Raw genomic sequence first — 27,479 nt, forward strand, 5'->3', positions numbered from 1 at the left:
CCGAACGAATTATGGGCGACAAATGTTAAAATACCGTTTACCTCGTTTACCAAGTACTCTTACCTCGGAATGCATCTCCTCATTGTGAAAGCAGATTGCACGTCATTTGTTTTGTTTTTTTGCCTTCGTGTTCTCTCGAATTTTCCTATTGTTTTCTGTTCATTCCTAATATAGTGATCATCCCTGCTGCTTCTGTCAAGTGTTTGTTAGTAGGGTGTAGTTCTCGTCAAGCCTCCAGAAGGCTTCTTGCCTGCACTCGCAGCGTTGCAATGCACGTTGGGATGTTGAAATAAATTTGATTTGATTTGATTTGGACCTTCTCGCAGTCAAACTTTAATGCCGTACCAACGCAGTGTACAGTGACGTAATACAAGACGTAGTCCAGGTTGCTGAATGTTACCTTACCCATAATCCAACTTGTGCAGTAATCCTTGAAACATTGAAGCCAGTTTTTCTTTCATTATCCAGGTAAACTTTATTGATCTCGCAAAATGTGATTGATCATTATGGACCAACAAAAGTGACAAACTTTGAACTTTTAATATACAAACCCTACGGACCACCCACCTGATACTGCGCAACCGTCGGTGATATTGGACAGTGCTCGTATCACTGGACTCCGAATAGCTGAACGGCCCCAAAACGGCGACGACCGTTCCTGTGGACTCTCCGGCGAAAACCATTCGTACCTGGTTGCGGAATCTAATGGGTTGGTCATTATATGTACACTGGATGTCTAAATGTACCGAATGAGCCTATTAGTTCTGTCGACGATCACCGCAACTTTTTAAAGTATTCATGTAGCACATGTAGTTCTCGGTTAAGGTGTTTCAAGCTTCAGAGTCGCCACTTCACAAAACGCAGATCAGGCTCCGATGCAATATTATAAAATGACGGCGCAGACCCGTCTGGTGCGGAAGAACTATGTCCAGTTTCGGGAAATGAAATAATAAATGTACTCTCAGAAGAACCACCAAATGACGTGCGAATACATTCATGGCTAAGTGACCTGAGTTAAGCTAAGTGATCTCGAAGGACGTCGCTGTTGTTGCAAAGCAGCAGTATACTCGTATAGCACAGTACACGCGGTAACCAACATGTTATTAGAACAAGGCATTTCCCTTCACGCTCAGTGCCTTTTATCAGACCACGCAAGCAAAGTTCACTAAAAAAAAGCTGGAGTTTATATGCCCTCAAATCCTTTAATAATTTCTATTCAGTGTCATCAAATGACATAAAAAATTGGTAGGGGCTTAACGTAGTTAAACCGAGAAGACGTGCGAAAGCAGATGTTCATTCTTCAATTGGAGGGGGCACTTAAACTCCGCCTTAGGGATGTGGCATGATATCTTTAGTGGATTAATGCCCATGTATGCTGAATTGGTAATTCCTACTTAAGATTCATAAATGGCGGCGAGTAATCATATACCACCACCAGCGCAGTGGCGCAGCGGTTAAGCGATGCGCCACTGCACTGGCAGGTGGCTGTTTCTATTCCAGCCACCCGTCGGGATTTCGCGACCCATGTTGCTCTTCCCGAGCAATCTCTCGAGCAGATGGCACGACGCTCGTCCGAAGTTACCCGAGCTTACCCGAGTAACTCGTGTAAGCTCGGGTTGCTAGGCAACGGCACAAGATCTTACGTTTTTGCCAATACGCTTGTGGTGTTAGCTTGTGGTTAAGCGTTTGGTTTAGCTCGTGCCGGCTCCCTGGCCGGCACGCTGTGAAACCCAGCGCCTGTGCGAGGGTGGTGTCCTCTGGGTGGGTAGGCAAAAGCGGCAGCGGCGCGGCGCCATCTGTTAGAGCGCAGCTGAAGCGGTTGCTAGGCAACGGCGACTCAAGGTCGTTCGGTAGCCGCACCGCCACGAGCATACGCGACGAGCTGAGCTGGGCTCCAACAGTGTTGCTTTCGCAACAAAAATAAGCTTAAGTTGAAGCTCAAAGTTAATAGTAGAAAATAATCTTAAGGCGACATGGCTATGGCTGGTGCAAGGAGTGTAAAGTCCCGAAGCGACATGGGCTATGAGGAACGCTGCAGTGCAGGGCTCCGGATAATTTCAGCCACCTGGTGTTCTTTAATGTGCACTTTCATTGCATAAGTTCACGGGTGCCTTGCATTTCGCCTCCATCGAAACACGGTCGCCGCAGCCGAGATCGAACCCGTATCGCTGGGATCAGGAGTCAAGCGCCCTAGCCACTGAGCCACCATAATTATACATCTGTCATTTAGACATACTTTGCAAATGTCTGCCGGCGACGTAAGCATAGTGTGTAATATTACGAGTGAAAAGTAACGTAAATTTTTCATGTCGATTGCTAATTGTAGTGCACAAGTTTTTGATGAAGATTCAGATTCCGAAGCATTTACATCCTTCTGGAGCTGCATTCAGTGCAAGCATTCACCATAAGAACGTTTTCGATTTAGGACGTACCTATTTATGTCACTATTTTCTGTAGGAGCAAATTTTACAGGTGTTTGTAGAATGGGCGCCCCATTTTTTCTTCTTTCTGTTGGCCTTTGAAAGCGAGCTAAGGTTTGGAACTGGAATTCCGGACAGTGAAAAACGGCCAAGAAAGCTGTCCTGGCAGTATCGAAAGTGTCCCAACTTCCTGCGTGGACGCTTATCTAAAACCAAGACTTGCAAAGCCTGCTCTCATTTCCACGCTGAGTACAGCTCTTTCACAGTTACCGCTGGCGCTTTCTTAAAGGGGCAACTGCATAGGTTTTAGAAATCGACGAGCTTAAAAGGGTCGACTGTGAAACTTGGAGGCAATGCATCCGAAGTCCTTTCGGGCTAGCATTTGAAATCGTGACGGAATCGCCGATTGAAATCGAGATGGCCATCAAGCTTCTCCGCAGCGCACAGCTCCAAGTGGGGGGCGCATCATGACGTCATCGAAGGTACCAGCGCAATAACGCATAAACGCTTGCTTTCAAGGAAAAAACAACGCCAGCGCGGGCAAAGGCCTCCGAGCGTTGTTCTGCAACTAGGCACGGCAGGGTGTGGTTGGCGGCAGCGGAAATTTGACCTTCTATGACGTCACACCAGGCTTGTCCCCACTCCTCTGGTAGTCTGAGGTGAAGCCTAAAATTTAGTCGTCGATTACGTCACAATTTCAGATGTTAGCGCAAAAACACTAGGCATGCTTCACCTGCAGCCTATATACATTTGAATCCTTGAAGACAGCGGAATTCTCAAAAAGTCGTGCAGTTGCCTTTTAAGCAAGGGATGTTTGACGTGGCCCTCCAAATTGAAGCACTGGTTTTGCCTTGAATTTTTCTTTCAATCATCTACTAATGACAGCATTGTACCGACGTTGTTCAGATCCCATTAATTTCGTTGCCAGGTTCCACCGACGGACATTGCACGGCCATCCATGGAGTGGGGCGAAGAGATATCCATTATTTGCGGCTATAAGACTCGTCAAACTGTGGGGCTCAGTCAAGATACACCACTGGAAAAAGCCCTGATGATGTGTCTGTCACTTGACTACATCAAGAACTTGACATATGTGGGCATGCATACCGGCAGCTCCTTGGTTTCTTTCAAACAGTCCTGAAGCTGACCAGCAGCGCTGAGATCACGTGGGTGCAAAAAACAGTGCGTCACCTTCTCTGCGCGCTGGATATTTTGGGCGCAGATTTATTATAAACTGATTTTGTTCGGTTGATTAGGAAGCAGCACTTAACCTGTTAATACACTTAAAGTGCATTTTTCGTCCGTTAAAGGCATATATCAATAATAAAAAGCTCTGCCCTAAGCTAAAATTTTATCACCCTTTTTGTTTGCTTCACTCGAAGACTGAGGCTTAAAACCTAAAACTTTAAAACAGCCTTAAAAAAAGCCTCACGAGTCTTACCTGACGAGATATTTTTGCCGCAGCGAATATTACATAAAGCTCTGCCGATAGCGCTGTCCGGAAACAGCGCAATATAATTTCATTATTTTCGCCCCGATTGCTCCAAATATCCTCTCGGGCTGTCTTTTCCCAGCCTTGTGACGACCCATATGGTTACTGATGGCAGACGGGCCACGCGCCTGTCTTACTTCTGGCGACCTTCCTGCCCCATTCGGCCACGACCTTCGAGCTTCCGTAGAGCGTCTGAGTTCAACGGCCCGCGGGTCACATGGGACCCCCCTTGGGCCGTCTCAGCCTTCTCTTGCTTGCTTACGAAGAGGAGTGCCAGCACTTGCCTTCCTTGTGTACACTGACGGCGTGCATAATACGAGATTGGCAATACCTTGCGGGTGTGCGGAAGCATCATGGCTAAAATAAGCTCGTAAAAAATCAAGAAATTCAGGTTTGCTAATCGCGACCGTTTAAGAAAGTAACGCATAATAAGCGTCGAGAAACATAACCCCTGGTATAAGGGTGCGAAAAATATAGGAATTTACGCGTGCTAAGCGTGACCATTTTAAAATTATAACGCGTAGTAAGCGTGGAGAACAATCATGAAAAAGTGAAGAAATTCGCGCTTGCCAAGTATGGACTTTTTTAGAATGTGAGTATAGTAACCGCAGTATAACCATTAGAGGGACCCAAAGAGCCCCATGAATTCAGACTAGTCCCTGACTCGAAACTTGACCTCATTCTTCCTCAGCATCCGCATCCGACTCTTTGCACAAAGCGCCTATTTCCATAGTCATAGATCTGGCGCTCCGTATTTCTGCGCCCACTACACCTAACGGCTTGTGGCGTCTTCGGGACATCCAAGCCAATGTTAACGTTCTCACGCCTGATTTAAAGGACCTTGCAAAGCAAGTCTTCCGCCTCGGTAGAGTAGATAAGATCTTTCACAGCAGCGCCGAAGTTTCAACCTCATACAGGCAAAATTTTGGGATGCCAGCAGAATGTCGTTTATGAACCGCCTTTCCCTTGGTTGCCTCCCTATCCGCAGCAGGGCGTTCACACGAGCTACCCTCACGCGGTATATATAACAAAATACCAAACCCCCCAATGAAGCTCGTAAGCCCTGGATAACGTTGACCATCCTTCATATGATCTCCGAAAAAAAAATAAATTATTTCAACGGTTTTTGCAAAGTCGGGATCCTGGCGATTTTTTCAATTTTCAAAGCACAGCGCAACAAAGTGACTGCGGCTTTGAGGAAGGCAAAGGATAGTTACCACATCTCCATGTTCAATGCTACAACTGATCAAAGTCAAGTGTGGACAAAGCTTAATCGCCTACTTAACAGAACTCCGAATAAAACACCCGAAACTCTTGAAATTGATAGAATTCAGTATAGTGGCGCTGAATTAGCAAACAAATTCAATGAGTATTTTACTACATTAGTTGATAGTGAATATGACCCTCGTGCGCTTCAGTACATAAATAATTATGCACGCGACTCTATTGCCCTATTGCCTACAAGCAATCAAGAGGTGTTATCAGTATTCAACAACATGAAAAAGAGCAAAAGTGAAGACATATATGGCTTAAAACTACAATCTGTTTTGTATGTACTTGATGCCATATCCCCGATCCTAAATTATATGTTTACTTATCACTAAACTCAGGAGTCTTTCCGTCAGCGATGAAGAAAGCCAAAGTAATTGTCATACATAAAAGTGGTCCTAAAAATGTATTGAAGAAGCGTAGCTTGTTGGGCCAGTTGGTGCATGGTATGTAGAAAACCAGCGAAAAAGACGCATTCACAAGGAGGAGAAGTACACAGGACAACGCTGGAAACACAACTGAAAATTCTTTACTTCGCCAACATCAGAACAGGGCGCACATGCGCGAGAGCACCACAAATGCTATCAAAACAATGCTATCTGATGCTATCTGATGTTGGCGAAGTAAAGAATTTTCAGTTGTGTTTCCAGCGTTGTCCTGTGTACTTCTCCTCCTTGTGAATGCGTCTTTTTCGCTGGTTTTCTACATTCCTAAAAATGTGCTCAGTAATTACAGACCAGTGTCAATACTTCCGGCCTTCTCCAAAGGGCTAGAGAAGATACTTTTCATCCGTCTCAACAGTTTTTTTCAGAAACATAATATTCTATCAACTAAGCAGTTCGGCTTTAGAGAGAATTTATCCACTGAAATAGCGCTACTTAAAAAAGAAGAAATAATTTTAAATAACATAGAACACAAACTACTGACCCTCGGTGTATTCGTAGACTATTCAAAAGCCTTCGATAGGATGCAGCACTTAACTCTGATACAGAAACTCTCTATATATGGCGTTCGTGGCATGTCGCTTAATCTATTTTCCAGCTACTTGATTGACCGCACTCAATCTGTTCACTTGGGTAACTATTCGCTCTCAATTTAAATCAGTTAGACATGGTGTGGAAGCATATTGGGGCCCCTGCTGTTCAACATCTACATAAATGACTTGGTACAAATAGACAATGAAGTCGATTGCATCATTTTTGCCGATGACACAAGCATATTTATTTCAGGAACAAATGCAGAATATTTAATACGCCGAGGATGTACTGGCGAAACTGCATGCATGGTCCAGAAGAAATGCGTTGCTCATCAACACAGAAAAATCTAAAGCCGTCATATTCAGAACTAAAAATGTGTATCTTGCGACTGACCACACCTTGACACTTGGTAATAACACAATAGCAATAGTGAGTGCTGTAAAAACACTCGGTGTTTATTTCAACGAATTCATGCTATGGAACAATCACTTGGACCTGATAACCACTAAGCTAGCTCGTGTAGTAGGAGTATTAAGAAAAATTCAGCGCACATTACCAACTAAAACAAAGATCGCAATATATCATGCTTTATTCGGGTCTCAAATTAACTACTGTAATTTGGTGTGGGGAACCACAACGTTTACATGTAAAAATAAACTTATGAAATTGCAGAAGGCTGCGATGAGAGCCATAGTGAATGTATCTTTTATGCCACACGTTAGCTCCTATTTCTCAATATACCACATCATCGAGATCGGAAAAATGTACGAATTTCGCATTCTTAGGTCCTATAAAGTTCAGGTTAAACAAAACAATATGTTATTTAGAGACATCGCTAACATAATAGAAAATCCCTCAAATTACACAACACGATGCCGCGAACACTGGCACGTTCCGCATCCGCGCACAAACTATGGCTTTGAAACACTTCACTATGCTTTGCCATACACATTAAATAAATTTAAAGTTACACAACAAAATATTACCAGCTATTCTTTTTCTTTTAAAAGGTTAAAAGAACTTTTTTTTCTAATGCACCTGTATATCTATTGCATGAGTGCCATTATAAAGTGAACATATAATAATGTCTTGTATTGTTGTATTTGCACAATTTTGGTTTTACTGCACTGCTTCTGGCTGATTTTTGTTATCTGTTATCTTTTTAGTGTAATCTGTGTTTTCTGTCCTGCGCTGCCGAGTATAGAAGGGTAATGGGAGCTTTGTCAAGCTGCTCGTGAGCGGCTTTTACTCCCATACACCTCAAACATGTATGTAAACATGCTTGTTTGAAATAAACTCATACTTCTACTCATACTCATGCTCAAATATGAAGTTATTCGGGGAATCTGGAAAAGTGCAATGGTAGCGGGCTTGATGTTTGCAAATGCTGTGGTGTGCTTGGGATCTGCCATAAATTCGGCACTAGAAAATAAAGCAGAGGACAGTCGGTGGGCTTACCAAAGTGGGCACGTGGAAACACTACTAATGAAGCAGTTCAAGGTGATATGGGGTAGTGATCATTCGAAGCGCGTGAGGCAAAAAGTAAGGTGCAGTATGAAGAACGGTTGAGGCGTATGAATGAGAAGTGATGGGTGGCAAAAATTTTGAGGTACTTATACCGATGCAGTTACGATACTACATGGAGGCGAGCAATTAGATGGCTTGCTAAGAAATACAAATGTCAAAGAGTAGAAACCGATAATCAACCTTGAAACAGAAAGTAATATCATCAGAAAATACTCAGTGGCAAGATAAAATGCTGGATAAGCCGACGTAGGAGCTCTATAGGGCGGCAAGGTCTAAGACAAAAAGGAAAAACTTTTCTGAGAATTCCAAAGGGAGTAGTTTACTTTTCGAGGTCAGGGCTGGGCGCTTCAGGATGAAGCGGTAGCGGCAAAAATTTGGCACCACGGATGATGTTTGCTGTTCCTGCAAGCAAGACAGGGCTAGGATAAAACATATTCTTATCCAGCGTAAGACCCTCCAACCCTGAGTGCATGATGTCGCCGTAGGAATCAGCGAAGCTCTTGAGCTTCGGATAAGCCAGGGCATGCCCAATTTTCAAAAGGAGAAATAAGACATGACTGGAGGATTGGTGAAGGTCAAGAGAGTAGTTTAGAGATGGGAAGAAAACTGGCAGCTAATCCGAAGATACACGCCAGACCATACAAAGGGGAGGCTAATAATTATCCATCCATCCTTCCACCCATCCAACCGTCCATCAATCTATCCATCCATCCGTCCGTCCGTCTGTCCCTGCAATATTTTGCAGTGGCTATCAGCGTTTGTTCAAGATAGCGGCGACAGCACGGGCGCGGCGACCGGCTGCCGTCCGTCCGTCCGTCCGTCCGTCCGTTTTGTGATGATCGAGAAGACATTGTGCATATCTGCTGGCAACGTCTGATTTCATCCAGAAGCACTCCTACGACGTGTGAACTTCCAGGCATGTCTTATCGCACTGTTCGTTACGTCACCCGTTGTGAACGACTGCATACGTGAGGCCTATGCATTGCTCGAAAGAACTTACTTTGTCGGCTAGTGCCAGAGACATTGTGCCTTTCTCCAGAATTACTGACGCGGACATGTCTTCGAAGGCATTGCTGTGGAATGCGGCTGGCGCTACAGAGGACAGACGACCACAAACAGCCAGAGGAGAGAAGACGAGAGGCCCCGTGTGGTGCCAGGCTCTCACCACAATTTCCTGCGGTTTGTTGTGCGATTGTGCTGACCCCCCCCCCCCCCCCCCCTTGGTGCGGGCGGACAAGCGCGTTTGTGTGCGCGTTCGGCCGACAAGCGGCCCTACCAACAGCGGACGCTACAGACTGTGTAACGGCTAGAAGCAGCGAAGGATGTCGGTGGCTGGCACCGGACGGGCTGCCAGGAGGCGTTGGCTGCAGGAGAGCGCAGCCCTACGAGGGACACTGATCCCCCGACACGTCCCCAACAAGGCCGTCGTGCTTCCCGTCGTAACGGTCGCGGCTTCCTGAAAATTCGGCGTACTCCCTTGACTGGCTGTGGGAGCAGCGACGGCGAAAAGACCGTTCGGAGAGGGAGACCCCGAGAGAGAAGGACAAAGCCGAGAAGCTCGAGGGACACGCGGTGGTCGCAGGAGACAACGGACAGAGGAGAGATGAAAGCCGGGCGGCGGGAAGATAGGCAGACCATGGGAGCGCCGAAGCAGCCGCGGCTCGCCGAAGCAAGATGAGCGAAATGACGCCCCGACCTGCCGGACGGACATCCAGCTCTCCTGAAAGCCAGCGGTGAGCGGTCTCCCAGTTTTGCCTTCAGGCAGAGAAATAAATAATGTTTCGCCAGGTTACCGCCTCGTTGGCTCAATTCTCCTCGCTTCAGCAGTACCCGTAGACAGCAACAGATTGGGTTGCTTTGTGAATGACCCCCAACAGGCGGGAACGTCACACCGTTACCAGGCCATGCCATCAAGCGGGTCGCCCTTTTGCTTGTTGATCGCACGTGCCAAATTTAGTCGGCACGGTGTGCCGCCGCCCACGGTCACAAGACACCGGTACTCCATGAAGTACTCACAAGGGTACTGAAAGCGCTCTGGGTCTACTTTCGCCCAGAGCAAGATCACCTCGGCGAGCGAAGGTTTGCAGACCTGTGGTATCAGCCATTCGTCATTTACGCGGTCTCTGGAGGCACAATCTCAGTTGCGATATGGGCCGCACTCAGGAAATGACTGCCCTTCGTGACACTCCAGGTGTAAAGGAGGTTTGGTCACCTCACTGGCTTCCTTCCACGTAAGTGATCCAGGCTTCTCTTGTGTTAGATGCAGCCGCCTCGAGCGTGTCATCACACGACAGCTCCCTTGCCCAGACAGGGCCGTTGTCCCGAGCCCAAAACCTTTTGCCCCCCATTGACCCGGGGTATGGTGGGGTAACGTAAGGATGATCGATGATGAGTCCATACGATATGAAAGATCTTCGGACACGGCGCTTTCTGGTGCCAAACCCCCCGCCCATCTAACAATTGGAAGTATGAACATACCTCATCGACCTATCATCATCCGTTCTATACTGTAGGGCGTGGCGCCCTCGGGCGTTATGTAACCCTTCCATCCGCCAATGATGCATTGGACGGCGGCAGCCGTATTACGTTCCATGCCTGGCGAAGTGTTGAAAAGGAATTTGGTACTCTGCAATATTTTGCAGTTGCTATAAGCGTGTTGATCAATATATATTGGCGACTGCACGGGCGCGGCGGACGGCTGCGGCCGCGGCAGGCGAGGCGTCATTCCCAGAGAAACAAGTCGACGGGAATACACAGGAGAGAGGAACAGAAAAAACTAAACATTGTTCCTTTAATTTCTCCTTTATGATGTCAGGTTTAGAGATAATTTTCTGGTAGGCATCCCTTTAATGGCAACCAACTGTTTTTAAGCCGCGTTTGTTACTGACCAAGAGGTGTTCCAGGGTACCTTGAAATTTCTTCACGAAGAGAATTTCTGTCGGCTCAGTGAGATTCGAACGACATCATGAACAAGATCTCAGCGTACTGATATCAGAGGTGCTCCGTTTATTAATTCGAGCTTTTCTGCCAGGTGTAGTTTATTTTTTTTTTTGTATTACGGATCGCATATGCTTTCAGTCGCCTTCTAATTCAGCGCAGTAAAGTACAGCCACAATAAAATATTCAGCTTTTTCACTTTAATAATTCGCTGCTGAGAGACGAGGCTCAGTAAAGAATAAAAATGAGAAAAAATATACCGGGCGGTAGTAACTAAACTAAATGTGGCTGTGCTACCCAGAAGTTACAGTAGGGCAAATAAGTTTTTCTCGTTTATTATTCCCGCCATTTATTCAGCCTCAACTACTTAACATTCACTAAACAATTTTTCACCCTATTAGTCACGAACTTGGTCTCGTTCTGGTTCGTGAGCGCACTAGCTAGAACTTTGATGCTCATTTTCTTCTTCGTATGATTCATTATTTGAATTTCCTCACTCATGGTTCCTTCTGTTTAAATCAGCTTTACTCCAGGCGTTATGTGCGCTCGGTTTTCACTTGTCTTTATCTTCTAAAATCTCATTTTTGCCACGTTATACCTTCCTTGCACACGTTTCACCTGACTTTGCACATCCCGTACGAAGTAATTTCTACATTTGCTGTTTTTTTTTGTATACTTGCATTCCATCTTTTGTTGTGTTGCGTTTGCACTACATTTATCATTCCTATATACGGACGCAATACAGGGGTGAGCATACATAAAGAATAAGCAACTCTGAATGCGGTAGTGATGCTGCCTTTCGTCGCCGGCTTCATTCGTGACGTATTCGTGACGGGGAAATAATGTTTACTCTCAAAGCCTAGCAAACTAGTTGAGGCGGCTAACTAGAGTTGGTAGTGGTCTGTAGTTAAGCAGCACCAAAGAATAAAAACAGCGACAGAATAAAGACAGGACGCAGCACTGGTTCTGTCTTGCTATTGCAGCCCTTCTTGTATAATTTTTTTCTTTTTTAAGTAAAGGCCAATCAAAACAAAGGGCTGTTTTTTCAAACCACACGCTTTCATATTGTATTCATCTTACCGTATATTCTGTTCTCTCCCAGCACACTTTGTCCTCCCACACCACCACAGCGCGGATCTGAAAATTATAGAATAAATCAGTTCAGGCCCCGGGCAAACTTCTTGAGGTACGTGTTCACAGCGAAGCTGTTCCTCTGTAGGTCTAAGGCGGCCATCGCATGCAACCTAGCGGGCCACTCGCCACGTGTTTTCTCGGGAGCTCTGAGTGACACCCGAACCTGGCAAACAGCTGTGCTTCTGTTACACCACACTGCGCTCTTGCGGGTTCACCTTCAGGTCTCAGGTTTTATTGAAGAAGTAGTGCAGGTATGGAGTACATAAATTAGTTAGTGCAGAAGGAAGTCCCAAAGTAGAAATTCTCAGGGGGACCTCCTGCTATTAATGGTATGTATGAATCAGATAAAAATATGGCAGATAACAACTTCATAGGCAGAAACAGGTGCAGTGGGAATTAATAAACACAACAAAAAGTTGGTTAAGCATGCTGAATATTACAAACACATTTAGAAATACGGCGCAAAAGAGAGCACAACATTATAAAAAGCACTAAAGCAATAAAATCAGTACACAATAAATACAGGGTTTATTGGCACGGTGATTGACGGTAATTAAAAAGTACATCCTTTTCAAGTTTTTATGGAATGGTGCTTCGGTACGGGATGATTTGATGATCGTGGGTAGCGAGTTCCAGGCAGTGATCACTGAGAGTAAAGCGGTCTGTAGCCATAATTAGTTTTAACTTCCGGAAGTAAGCCATTATGTTGTTCTGAGAATATAGTATTATTAATATTAGACAGATGTGATACAGTAAAGATAGATATGGTAGTGGTATTGTGCCGGGCGGTACAAATCAGTAAACCTAGTGACTGTTGGAGTGAACAAAGGAGAGGTAAGATATTGAGTCCGAGGTAAATATGAGCACTTGATGCGGTGCATGAGCTTAAGGTCATCATTCTAACAGATTGGCTTTGACGACGACATAAAGAAGAAAGGTGCCTATAGTACGTGTTTCCCACGATGACAAGCAGTAATTGAGTGACTATCAATGAATGCATAATAAACTGAACGAGGAATATGTTGCTGAAAATAATAACTATAAAATAAATACCAAATCCAACTTTTTGCTAATAGGCTTAGTGTGGAGGTTAAATTTTAGATGTGAATCAAGTGTCACACTAATGAATGTTACATATCTAGATAAGAGAATGATATGGTTATCTAGGTAGACGACAGGAACGGTGAGAAGTCGCTTGCGTTGTGAGTGAAATAGCATTAGTTTTGTTTTAATTGAGTTTATTTGTAAAAGATGGCTTCGGCACCAGTCATTATATATTCAAGATCAGCGTTAATTTTCGATGTTATGTCACTTAAGTTATCATTAGAGGAAAATATGGTAGTATCATCAGCATACAGAATGCAGTTGGTGTTGTTAAGGCATTTAGGCAGATTATTAACGTAAGTTTAAGACATAAGGCAGCTTAGAACAGGTCCATATGGGAGCCTCTGATTAATTGTAATTGATTTGGATTAAGTATTAGATATTTGGACGAACTGAGTTCTGTTAGCGAGGTAATTACGTAGCAAAGTTAGAGTGGGCCCTAAAATTCTCAGTGAAAACGAAGTATCGGATGATTGGCTGGGTCAAATGCTTTTGTAAAAGCAATTAATACAGCTGTCGCCCAAAGTCCGTTATCAATGAAGTGTTATTGTGTCAGTAATTTCTTTAAATGCGAGCAGAGTGGAGTAGTTTGGGCGAAATCCCAACTGATGAGGCATCAGAAGGCTGAATTTTAGAAAGTAGTTCATTAGACGGTTAACGATGAGTTTTTCTATTACTTTACTGAAAACTTGGAGAATAGCTTTCATACGATAATTAGCCAAGCTGTGTTATCACCTCGCTTGTATGTAGGAATAACTTTGCCGTTTTTAATTTCATTTGTTAAGTTTGAGTTAAGTTGATCAAACTCATAAAATCAATCCAGGATTAAGTTACTACAAAGAAAAGAATGGAAACGGGCATTTTATGAACGTGCTTTACGACTTAAACATTGAAAATGCACATTAGATATGCTTGCACAATGATCATTAATGATAAAAAGCTTGCTAATTTATTAGCAAGTGACGCGCATTTTAAAATATGGGAAGCTGGTCAAGGCAGCTATCTAAAACTTTACACTAATCCAATCTCCGTAGAGTGCGTCGTAATTTTTAAAGCTTAGAACTACTAGGCAAAATAACCTGCATATGCAGATAAAAATGAAAGAGTTTTTACAGAGCGTAGCACACAGGCACGTGACCAAGGGCGTCAAGTTCGCGCAGAAGGGTGGTCACCGAAAGCTCCATGTGAGAATGAAGCAACACCTTTGGAGCAGATATGCAGCTGCATACCATGATCTATGCAGCAGCTGAATAGCAGCCCCACAATGGCGCATCTCTTTTTTTTCCCCTACTAAATGAAGCAGAGCACTTCATTCAGCTATCAGCGCCGAAGTCCTAAACAGAGATTTTCTGTAGGACTTTGAAGAGTGCGGCACACCGATATGAAGGCATGAAGCTTTCCTGGAAGGTCACATTACAGCTCCAGCGTGATGCAGTGACATCCGAAAAGCCAAGCCTGTAATCAAAACGCTGCCTGATGAGCCCTTCCAGCTTGGGTTTTATAAAACAAAATGGGCATTCTTTTAGTTCGGGGCACGTCTGTTAACGTGCCATCAGTTAATGTTTCAGATTATGACCTCGTTTATCTCCCGCCAATCTGACTGATTCAACTAAAAGAGCCAATATGATTTTTGGATGTGCATGCGAACTGCTCGTGAGAGAGTATATTAATGTGCCTGTTCTCTACATTACACTCATAGTTAATAATTCGCGCTTGTGTGCGTGCGTGTTCACTTGAGTCCTGTTTCCTTGGGAACTGAACAAAACAATACTAACTCGTCTAAGTGCCTGCGGTATTACCACTTAACGTGGGCTTGTGAGCGTATACACGCGTGTTCGATCGTCAGGGCTCTGAGGCCTCTGATACACTTTGCAGATGCAATGGTGCGCAGATCAAGTTCGGCGACGTCGTTGAACAGCACCCCTCTGATAGCAGAGCTCCAAGAAACACGGTCGTCACAAATGCTCACCAAGGAACTTATTAGTAACTCGGCATAACGAATCATTCACAAAATGAATAAATAAACCTCTACCCATCAAGCAACGCTGATGGCCGTCAAAGTAGTACTCTTTTCGTGGAGTATAAATGAACACTGGTATTTTTAACAGCGGCGCTTTTTCAAAACCTTGTTCTATGACACAGCAAACCACCCACGCCTCTCTGCTCATGGCCCAAAACGGCCAAGCGCAACCCAATACGACACCGCAGGCATAAAAATTTAAGCACACTGATAGTGGACCCACCTAAGGGAAACGGCAAGCAACCGACGCAATGTACACATTAAAAAAGTAACACACAAAGAACACTTCCTTGGAACTCGCCGCACGTCAATTTGCGTGGAGAGCTGAAATTAACTTTGATGATTCAATTTAGGATGAAAAAAGAGAAATAATTTAAGTATTCCACAGCGGAAGTCCCCGTTCGAAAACAGGCATGAGGGAAAACATTGAACCTTCTCTGGTTATCTGAAGAAATGCATGTGAGCAGAGATGTACGATTAGGCGGCCTCGCGCCCTTGGCATCTGTGGCAGCACTCCGTTCGTGGAAACAAAGCTAGGAGTGGAATCAGGCTTCTGCAGCTAACGTAAGACATGTACACCATATGCGTGATTCCGCCACAGAGTTAATTAGATTCCAAGTTCTTTTGCGTCGTATACATCCAACGTCGCCATTGTAGCCATTGGAAGAACGTTATGCTCCACATTTGACCTGGGATATACCTCAGAAAAATAACGGTGACATTTTCCTCCACAGTGCTGCCCATTAGTGCCGATGCGGAAGCGATATTCTTAAAAAAAAAAAATCAACGACCTGCCATCTGTTTCGCGGAGGCCGAGGCAAGCCCGTGTCGAGCCCTTGCAACCGCGCGCATACGACCCTATATGGGTGCTTGCCTGGAACACATGCCGATGCCATTCACGGAAGCAACCGTTTTCTTTATTCGTTCCTTTTTTCTGTGTCTCATTATCTAAAAGCGGCCGCCCGAACGACGGTCGTATTGCGGCGACCATTTGGGTCGCCCAATCCCAGAAGCGACCAAAAAAGCCGAGGCCTGGAGCGGCACATTGGAGCATTTTCTCAACCAGAAGTCATTACCTTGCGCTGGCTGTTTTTACAACGCTATGTCGTACATGGGGTTTAATATTTGAGGGCGTGTTTCCGGAGCCTCGGCGTTTCTAATTAACAAAATGCGGGCGGTCGCCCGCGTATGGCCGCCCCATCAGGACCCGAGCCCTGCGCTAGTTCCGCAGCAGGGGCTCCTGGCTTCGGGCGCCGTCTCCTGAATAATGGCCGCAAGCCCTGCCGCTGGCCACGTATGCTGCTGTGCGCCCTGTGTCAACCAAATTGCCTCGTCTTTACGTTCGCTTACTTCTGCTTTTTACTTCCTCTGACTGCGTTCTATTTCTTTTTTTTTTTTGCTGCCCATGAATTACTGAAGGACACACAGCCCAGTGTAACGGAATCTTGGGGAACTCGCCGTCGATTGCTAGAGCATCCAGAGCAGAAGTTGTGTCATGTACTACCACTGCCGCTACTGCAACCGTAATATGCGTTTAGCAATACACATGTTAAAGACCACACGCAAAAGTCACAGTAGATATTTACGGCGATGCTAGGAATCGGGAGACATATGCTATACCGGAAAAGCGAGAGAAGAGATGCGTCCCGTTATCAATACACCGGCCGTGCGTTCGGAAGGGCAGGGAAGTGCAGAAGCACAATACGTTATTATGGGGGGGGGGGGGGGGGAGCATACAAGGCTCGGAGTGTAGGAAAAGTGCTTTGTATCTGTATGCGAGTGCAACCTCAATAGCAAATTTCTGAACGTAAAAGAGTAACCACGTACAGCCAGTGAACAATTGTATAGCTGGCAATTACAGAGGCTGGCATCAGGAAGAGTTGACCCTAACGCTTTGAGGCGCATCGACCAGGCTTTCGTCGATCGAATGCAACCCTCGCCGTACTGAACTTGGGCTAAATGCGTGTTCCTTCCAATTTGCAGACGTCTTAGAAGGAAGAAATATTCGGGGTGCTCGCGTGAGTAATGAATCAATGCGACTCTAATGGAACATTTTCGATTTATTTTGTTCTGTGGGATGAACTAGTAAACGAATGTTGCTGCACCTGTCTTCCGTAAATGCTCTCGCATTCGAGTCCTCCCCTCCCTCCCCCTTTTTTTTCCTGGGGCATTTTGATGTGAATGCCCTGAGACCCTAATTTCACAGTCAAGCAAAGGCCTTGTCTCCGCTATAGTTCGTCAGTATATAATAAAACAGTGGTTTCTTTTCACGCTTGTAATCAATTATGTAGGAAAACAAAAAAAAATGATGGCCGATTTCTGTAGTTAGGCCAAATGCGAATTAGGTACGCTACTTCTCACATCAGTTCCCGTGTTCAGATTCAGTGTTCACGGGTGGCAGTTGTTCGGATAGCGATAATGGATTAATGCCCATATATGCGGAATTGGTCATTCTCTTTTAAATTTATAGATCTCTGGGAGTCTTACCCAGATTGCTCTTGGCAAGCAACCCCTCTCGACTAACTGAGCTGACACCTGCCACGGTGGGCAGGTTGCTAGGTGTGTGTATGCATGTGCATGCACAAACACACGCACGCACGCACACACGCGCGCAGGCACACAAGCACACACGTGCGCACACGCGCGCGCACATACACACGCACCACACACATGCCCACGCACGCGAGCACACACACACACACAAACACGCACACACACGCACAAACACACACACACACACACACGCACAAACACACACACACGCGCGCGCGCGCGCACACACACAGACACACGCACACACGCACGCGCACACACACACACGCCCACGCACGCGCACACACACACACACGCACACACCACACAGACACACGCGCTCACACACACACACACACACACACACGCACACACACACACACACATCTGCCTGGGCAGGTTTTCCGCCACCCGGTAAGCAGGTGAGCAGCCTGCCACAAACCAGGCTTCAGGCAAACAAACAAATAAAAGGGTGGCGCCGCACTTAAGGGTGTAAGGGTGGCGCCGCACTTATAGGAATTGCTGTCCGTGTTTACACGAGCTGGGCGTGAGTATTGCTTTGGAAAAAATGCGCGTTTTCGCTTTTCTAACGCAACCTCCGGTACACACGTGCGAACGAAGTGCATGTAGGGCTGCACTCGCAATGTTTGCTTCCCGTTAAATGCACGCGAAGGAACAAGGGGAGACGAAAAATAAATACCACGCTTCCTATTTCCGGGGCGCAGCAGACGGCGTGATCGGCGCGGAACAGCTAACAACGCATGCAATTTGTTCGCTGAACTCGGCGCGTGATGCAACATCGTTGGCATGTCTGAGTGAATGGATACTATGCTGCAGTTTCTGCCACTCCGCATCAAATTGTCGCGCTAATGTGTCTAATATAGCCGCTATTTAGACGCACCAGTGCGTAAAGCTAGAGATGCTGCCTCCCGCCATTTGCCGCAAATGCATCTCAGTGGTAATTAGGGTGAAAAAAAATTAACTGATATCCACATAGAACCAGCTCCACCTACATTCGATAAGGCATGCAAAACCTGGGGCAAAAAGAAAGAAAGAAACTAAGCGGGTTGTGAATTGTTTTCTCCGAGAGGACACTGTTACGACCCATCTTGAGACCCGAGATGAAACGGAGGTGGATTCAACAGTAGCACCATTTCTATGGGATGTTTGACCCCCAAGATGACCCCACGGCTCGGTGCCAACGACCTTCTAGAAGGACCGACGACCGGGGAAGATGGGTTGCCCCTCGACTGAAAGAAGCCCGGAACGAATCAGAGGAAGCCGGCCCAGCTGCGTCTGCGACGTCAACAGGCCACACCTGTGTTCGATGGACGCGAGCGGCGAACACAATGCTATCGTGATGTGGACTTAGCTTCATCCTCGCCAGTTCCCACTTGCGGGCTCTCAACAGGTGGCTTGGTTGGCAGTGACGTGTGGTGGCGATCTTTTGTGCCGCGAAGAATTGTCGCCTGGTGAAAGGGCGGAGCCTTGGGCTATATAACCTGCGACCAAAGTGAGCACGAACGCTCTGGACCTTCGGTAATAGGTTCATCCAGTGTGGCTCTGGACCTTCGGTAATAGGTTCATCCAGTGTGGCTCTGGACCTTCGGTAATAGGTTCATCCAGTGTGGCTCTGAACCTTGGGAATAGGTTCATCCATTGGCTCTGGGCTCTGGGTAAAAGGCTCATCCAGTCATTCGACGTCATGAACTCTTAAATTTTGATTCCTTGTTCTTCTTTTTGTAAATAAGTGACCAAGTTTCTTGCCATTAAATCTGCTTGTTTTTGTAATCTCCAACCATCAGAAGCTTCAGACTATTCTTCATCCTGTACGAGCCCCCTTGGTGAAGCAACAACCGGACACGCTACCTCGAGCCGTAACAACACTCACACACAACCTCTATGCCACCGCGGTGGCTCAGTGGTTATGCCACTCGGCTGCTGACCGGAAAGACGCGGGTTCGATCCTGGCCGCGGCGGTCTAATTTCAATGGAGGCGAAATTCTAGAGGCTCGTGCACTGTGCGATGTCAGTGCACGTTAAAGAACCCGAAGTGGTCGAAATTTCCGGGGCCCTTCACTACGGCGTCCCTTATAGCCTGAGTCGCTTTGGGACGTTAAACCCCCATAAACCAATAAACCATAAACTCACAGCCTCTATAGTCTTGGAACTGTTTTGTGCTTCTCCCCGAAGAGAAAGGCTGTGAAGAAAAGCGCCTCAGGCCTCGTATTCCGACCCAAGCTTGTACGGGTTTGTATGACAATGAAAAAAAAAATAGTTTTTGGCATATAACTTTAAACGTCAACTCTTTTTAAAGCAAACACGGGAAAATTCTGCAGCGGTACAATTTTACCATGCCTATGTCTCACCACGAAGAGCTGAACAGCTTTTTTTTCTTTAAGAATATTTTTATTCGGTGATATAAACTGCACATCGATGAATATACAGAAGGAGGTTCCAGAGCTCGAAGGCTGTATCGGGACCTCCCCAAATTTAAGACTACGTATATTTGGTAGGCGCTGCTCAGGGCTGTCGGCCGGGATTCAGTACTAGCCATTTCGCCTGCACGCCCTTTTTGGGCTGGCTAGACAAACAAAACGATAGCAATGAGGAGAGGGTAGTAAAATCACCCGGTCTCTTCTACGCAATGACGGAAGTGCAGTATGCCATACAAAAGAGCACATCCCTTTTTTCCGTGTTCCTCTGTATGCTAAAGGGGACAATAAGCCCCTTTATTGTGAACAGTAATCCTCAGAGAATGACAGACCCGCCGCGATGGCTTGGACGTATACCGTTCGGCTCCTCAGCTCAAGGACGCGCGATCGAGTCGCGACAGCGGCGGCCGCAATTCGCAGGAGGCGGAACGCAGGATACGTCCGTGTGTTATGCAATGCCAGTGGAAGGTAACGAGTTACAGGAGGCCAAAATCAACCCGGTTCCCTCCAGTACAGTACACTAAACCCCATGTAACATACCATGCCTTAGAGCACAAGTAAGTAGTCATCCGTCAGTATCACATCACAAATCCTCAAGAAGTGTCGGTTAGTTCGGTACGTGCAAGTTAAAGCCAGTGATGTTGCTTTGCAAGCCTTTTTGAACGCCGCTCCAGAAACTTACGCAGGAACTAACCACGACAACTATCCCTCCCCCCTCCCCCAACCTCTTCCCAAAGACAGTACAACACTTACCGGCAGCTACAGTGCCACGAAGAACTACAGCAGTAAATGGCGACGGAGAACAACTTGCAAACGCTTCTCCCTACCTTCAGTACTTCCTGCTTTGAACATATGAAGCCATGCGTGGATGGTACCAGTACAGGGCACTGGAGCATAGCGCGATCGTGCCAGCAGAAGGGTTGTCCGCACACACTTGCGCACTTTGTTTGCCGCTACGGCATTCAGTGTCGGCTGTTACTGCGATGCAGTTAAGAAAAACAGTGGAAACGCCCCTAGCTCTTTGCACACGTGCAACGTTATACTTATGAGGCTTTTTTCGCTATTAAAGCTTCCAAATACGCTGAAGAGCTCGGTTCCCTTTTCATGCATTTTCATGCTTCAAGTTCCCCAGAAAAAGCTGGCGGGTATACCGACGACGGCAGCCCGGTACCTGCAGAGCGTAAAATCAACGTACCCACTTTTCTTGGGTTATACAATTGCAATTGGTACCATTCGCGCTCCTAGTTTGGAATGGTTATGTCCTCTCAGACACGTGTGTATGGGAAGACACCGTATCGGACGCCTGTTAGAGAAAATGCATGTTTCTGCATAATACGCGAATTTTTTATTGGATGACACCGATGCTATAGATATAGTCTCCAATGAAACCTATAGGAGTCACAGTGAAGTCGGCACAACTCGGTCGAGCTTCGTCCTTTCGGGACGCCCGTATACACGATACAAAAGTATGGCCGTCGTCGAGTTAGCACCCAGCTGATGAGGGCAGGACGTAACGTTTAGATTAGGTGATTGACCGAAATAAGCTCTTCGTTACATTCCCCTAATATATGCGTGTGCCTGCGAGCTCCGAAGCAGGTGTCTCCTAAGATGCCCGATAGTGTGAGGCGCCTTGCGGAGAATATTGCCTTTAGCAGCAGCTACGCGCTTCTCCCTTGAAGGCGCACTGGATAGACTACGGCAGCCCCGAGCAGAGCACGCTTTAGCAACAGGATGCAGTGGAATTCCCTGTAACACAAATGGTTCAAGCACATCACATTGCTCGTATGTATAGATGGTCGTTCAAAGACAGTAAACGCGAAAGCTAACGTGATGAGCTGAGATGAGAGGAGAGGTGCTGTAGCAGACTCGGCTACTCGAGCTCAGCAGCGCTTGCCAGTGTAAGGAGGAGGAGAAAGAGTCCACTTTCAAACGTTAACTATGCAGGCCAAATATGCTCGCACTGAGTACATACACACATATATATACACATGCGTATTCATACATATATACACACAGTAAACGCACTTTGATAACCACGGTGTCAAAACCCGTTAGCCCGGCCGGCGGATGCCATTGCACTCATTCACAGGTAGAATGAGGGATTGTCGTTTTTTCTTCCATAAAAAAAAGAAAGCGCGGCGTCAGGTGACAGCATACCGTGGCAAGTGCTTCTCGTGTAGTCGTACACAGCACAAGTTTCTAAGATCGCAACCCATTCACTGGAGTATTATTATTATTATTATTATTATTATTATTATTATTATTATTATTATTATTATTATTATTATTATTATTATTATTATTATTATTATTATTATTATTATTATTATTTCAAGGACTTTCAACTTCACGAGTTAATGACAGCTCACTGAAGCTCGTATGGACCAATTAAGCCATAAGAATCGAAGCTAATATATTTGCTCCCTGTAGACTACGAAGACTGCTTGGCGAGTTGCAATGGTCGGGTTCTTAAAATGGAAGGTCCAACAAACCGCACAAAAAATATGTAACCACGACCATTCGCTCACAGCGGATCTTTTTTCGTATATTGACGTCATTTTGTACAATGGCATGAATGCAATTTTTTTTTAATCCGCATCTCGTTTTTTGAAGACTCCACATGCAAAAACTACTTGGCATCTGCGCAAACTCGTTACCACGAAATGGACACCAGCTCCACCTCCGCACGGTTTCTTTTATCTGCCGAAGAAACAGCCCCAGATCCCCCAACAATAGACAGAAGCTAGCAGGAAATCCCAGGGAGATTACATACTTCAGTATAAATTATCCATGGTGTAGTGGTGTATATAACACGCTCACAAACGACTGCTTACTCAGTCCGGCTCATGAGCATATCTCGGGGGAGTCTCACAAGTGTTAATAGCGGTGCGACAGCATCGTATCTCTGCAAGGAAACAAAGATGGAGTGAAACGAAGCATTACAATGAAATAAGTACACATCTAAGGCACCGCAAAAGGTATATGCAAAAAAAAAATCTGAATCACAAGAGGTCATCTCAGGTCAAACCATCGCAGTCCGACTCGAATCACGATCGGCCACTGGGAGCATAACGCAGTTTTACTCAAAATTTTTTTTTTACTTTCTCTCAGTTTATTTAGTTAATTTATAACATGGTTGACTTAATCTGTTACAAATTTTCAGTTTGCAAGCATTTTTCAACACAAACTGCTATTAGGACTGGAAAAATATTTTGTAGCAGTTCTATCCCCGATTAATGCTCGGTCCCAACGTCACGGGTAGCTTCTCACTGTAAGTGCATGGCCAACTCTATTATCCGACGGGATGACCGGTGGTAGAGGCTGAATATTCAGTTGGTAAAAGAGCCGCAAAATATGAAATTTGGTCTGGGCAAATTGCGCATCACGTTACGAAGTGTGACGCTGAAGCTGTCATAAGCGTAAATTAATTGTGCGCTGAAGGCGCCTGCATTGCGTGCAGAATGCGGCCTGGTGCGCTGCAATGCAGGCGCGATCGAAAGTAACTGCACTACTCGTCCGAACAGACATTGTGTGAGAAATTTAAAAGTAAATAAAAAATAGTTCCTCGTTCGCACCACTGATATATCACGGGCGCGAAGTCAGATTTAATAAAAAATTAATATGACCTATAGAACACAAGATTAAGTTTTGGCACAACCGAAGGTGGAAAAATTACATATTAGGGGAAAAGCTACTAAGCAACAGCACAACCAGGGGGAGAGGGCATGGAGGGGAAAAAACTCGGGAGGTACGATCCGGCGAAAGCCTTGAAGCCTAGTCATAAAAAGTAAAGAAGAGAGAGTCGGTCCCTCTATGATCACACCACGTGATAGCGTGCGGTCATATGTATCATCGCTGCGCGCGCGCATGCGCGGACCAGTGCGGCAAACTCAACCTCCTTGCTGTAGACGCCCGTGTCATGGGCCGCGCTGACGCGCGCACTCAAACATACCAACACCAGAACACTAGGGACTGACTCGGAGAGCGAAAAGCGGGGGAGGGAGCGGCTTCATGAGAACTTGGCTTGCGAAAGCTGGCCGCTTGGCTTCGCGCTCCCTTCTGAGTTTTTTTTTCCCCTCCATAGGAAAGGGAACTGGGCTGTAGGGCTGCAACAAAAGGGAACTTGGATGCTGATAGTGCGTTATGGGAATTAGGTAAGGTTGCGGGCAGCGTGGAATTTTCAAATTGACCCAGATCGAGGCGAGCTCCTTTTCAGGCCCTCGTGGAGGGCGAGCTAGTACCCGCACTTCGCCTCATGTTCAGCCCTTGGCCTCCAAGCGTGCTCCTCTCCCCACTGAACGTCCGCCGTGGTCTCCGATCCTGAGATAGGGAATCCTAAGAAGGGTCACGATCTGGGCTGCTCTTCCCAGAGCCAGGTTCTCCAACCCCGACCATCCTCGACTACTCGAGATCCGTGTCTTCACTCGGCCCAAACGTGCTTCGGCTCAGTAAGATCGAATGCATAAGTTTGAAAGAGCTTGCCAGGGGCGAATTTAAGGGGAGAAGGAGCAAGGGATAAATTTTACGTTGGAAGTCCACCCTGAATCCCGTTTTTTTTTTCGGCGAAAAGGTCCAAGAAATGCATGCTTCTAAAGGGACAGCACCCGCAACCTCCCCCCCCCCCCCTTCCCCCTCCTCGAACCACCCAATCCAAGAGTGACCCATAAAAACACCCCTGCAACTTGTTATCTAGGAATCCGCGTGATGCGACATGGCAGGAGCGTATGAAGTTCTTGGGCGTTAGTCTTACAGCTCGTATACACAGCGAACTGCATTACTGCATTCAGCGTCCATTATTAAAGACAACCTGAGATGGCACGCACTTCGTTATTTCTGTGCACGTTAGATACGGCACTGCTAACGTAAACATTTCGTTGATTGCATTAATTTTACGCGAGAAAGAAACACTGTGTGCTCTGAGGGGAAGCGGAAGAAAAGAAGAAAAAAAATGTCATTCGATTTGGGCAATTAGGCAAAATACGGAGATATGCGCTTACATGGTGTATTTCGGTGCTGTTCTGCTCTGCTAGGTTAAGGTGGTTGTTGGTGCGTGTGTGTTCTTTCATGCAAAAGCGAAAGGAGGACATCGCAATTGACACCTGCCATAGCATCTGCCTTGTGCCACTGTGCCACTGCTCACGTGCTCACCGGCCACACCTTAGTAAGAAAGCCACCCGGTGAGCAGGCGAGCAATAGTGCAGAGGCACAAGGCAGGTGCTATGGCAGGTGTTGCCAGCGGTGGGACTTGGGTTGCGACCCAGGTAGCTCTTCCCGAGCAGCCTCTCACGATTAAACGGACTGCCGCCTGTGGGCAGGTGAGCAGCCTGCCACAAAACTTGCTTCATACAGACAGACAGACAGACAGACAGACAGACAGACAGACAGACAGACAGACAGACAGACAGACAGACAGACGGACGGACGGACGGACGGACGGACGGACGGACGGACGGACAGACAGACAGACAGACAGACAGACAGACAGACAGACAGACAGACAGACAGACAGACAGACAGACAGACAGACAGACAGACAGACGGACGGACGGACGGACGGACGGACGGACGGACGGACGGACGGACGGACGGACGGACACAAATGCGGGGAATGGACACTGTAAGTGCTAGCTCACTAAAAAATTTATTATTGCGCTAATACTTTATTTTAAATCTTGAACTTTGTAAACCTTGTTTTATTTCAGGCGAGAACTAGAGCCGTAGGAAAAAAAAGAGCGCTTGATTTGCTAAGGCCCGCCGACCAACCGCTGAGTTTGAGTGAAACCAAGCACACCAGGAGGAAAGGGGAGATTGAGAAGAATAAAGTAGGCCGGCTGCTGCTATGATAGCTGGCATTTTACGTGGGGTCTAACGTGCAAAAGCTGCATGTGGGTTGCTAAAAATGCCGTAGAAGTTAGTTCCGTATTGATTTGACTTGATGTCGACCCTCTGGGGTTCCTTGACAAGCATTTAGTTGCATCGCACAGCACATGGGCGATTTGGAATTTGCCTCCAATCGAAATGCAGACACAACGGCAGGCATCAAACCAGCGATGTTGGGCTCAGCAGCCGAAACGTCACTGACACTAAGGCACCGCAGCGGTGCTAACTAAGCCCGCATCATTCTTGGTCTTGAAGGGTACCAAAAAGACCGATACATTCCGCGTCACTAATGCCTCGCCACTAGTACGAGGTGTGCGGGCTCAAACTTTGTTTTGTTTTTTTTTAACAAGTCCATTTTTGTCTTGCTTCCTTCAAGCCTAATTTTTCTACTCTTAGTAATGCAACCTGTAGGAGGAGCATTCTGTGCTGTCATATCCATGTTCAAACCTCAGACGACAAGAGACGTTGCAGGGAATAATTGGCAATATTCGGTTTTTCTGTTCGGGCCATGCTCTCACAGTAACTCAGCTGAGCGGTACCCTCTATACGACCTTCACACTGCGCGCCGTAGTGGGGGGAGAGCGGACAAGCTAGCTGTTGCCGTGTGAGCCCACAACGGCGGGTTGCATTAGCTGATAGTGAATGTTTTCGTTCATTTCATATCTGAGCTCGTCTGCAGTACGTGCTGAAGGGTAACAACAAGGACGCACCTGCAGAATAGTTCAGAGCGCACAAATCGTCCCCGCGTTTACCTCGAAATAGCTTTTAAAGGCCATGTCCAGTTTATAGCCGAGAAGTTGCCAAATATACGACGGGTTCCGCATTATATCCTTGGCGGCGCCAACCCGAACGCAAACAGTGCACCTGTCACATTACTTTTGAGCTTGCGCCCTAGGGTCATTTAACCCTTCACTATCTTCATCTACGTTCGTAAACTAAGCCCATCGTTAGGCTGTAATCTCCTGCTCTCATACTCCATCCCCATAAAAACCAAGACGCGGGTTCGATCCCGGCTGCGGCGGCTGAATTTCTTGAAGGCGAAATTCTAGAGGCCCGTGTGCTGTGCGATGTCAGTGCACGTTAAAGAACCCCAGGTGGTCGAAATTTCCGGAGCCCTTCACTACGGCATCTCTCATAGCCTCAGTCACTTTGGGACGTTAAACCCCAATAAACCAAACCAAACCAAGCATAAAAACCGAAGTCCATTTTGAGAAGGTTATGCCTTCACGGAAATTTGAAGCATAGCGCCAGCCTTGCGATTGCACTTGTCCTATACCAGTGATCGAAGAGCGTCGTGTAGAAGAAGCGCGACTTGCAAGGACGCGGCGCGCAGTTCGATATATCGAACGAGCGGAGAGATTGTAGTTAGATGTACTGCGCGACTTTGCTATACTTTTACGAAGGATTTTCAAGAGGATAGTTTGTGCGTTCGATATAACCAATAATTCAAAATGTCCGGGTTCGATATATCCGGGGTCGACTATTTGCCAGGCGTTTCACCCAGTTTGAAATCGAGGTACTGTACAGATGATCGTCTCGTATAGGCAGGGGGTGCGGAGTTCAATCCCCAGTGCAGCCGGACACCTACAAATTTTTCAATGGGCACAAGCTTTCCCCTGGCCTGGTGCTTGGCTAGTCTGGAATGAAATGCTCTCTGTCTTCGATTGCATTCGTCCATTCACGATCTACTGAGTGCATTTAAATTACAATTATTGATCTGTGTCCTGACAGTGGACTGACCTACTGTCCCCG

General features: G+C 46.5%; 1 protein-coding gene across 1 annotated transcript in view; it reads right to left on the reverse strand.

Moving 5' to 3' along the window:
- Window positions 1-27,479, reverse strand: part of LOC149350823 (uncharacterized) — a 130,793-nt gene that overhangs the window by 64,673 nt on the left and 38,641 nt on the right. Inside the window, exon 2 of the mRNA XM_089575569.1 lies at window positions 11,703-11,759. Coding sequence (XP_089431695.1) covers window positions 11,703-11,759 — 57 coding nt within the window. The remainder of the gene's footprint in view (window positions 1-11,702; window positions 11,760-27,479) is intronic.

This window comes from Amblyomma mixtum, chromosome 3, assembly GCF_055824585.1.
Source record: "Amblyomma mixtum isolate Tamu chromosome 3, ASM5582458v1, whole genome shotgun sequence".
NCBI classification, from domain to species: domain Eukaryota; kingdom Metazoa; phylum Arthropoda; class Arachnida; order Ixodida; family Ixodidae; genus Amblyomma; species Amblyomma mixtum.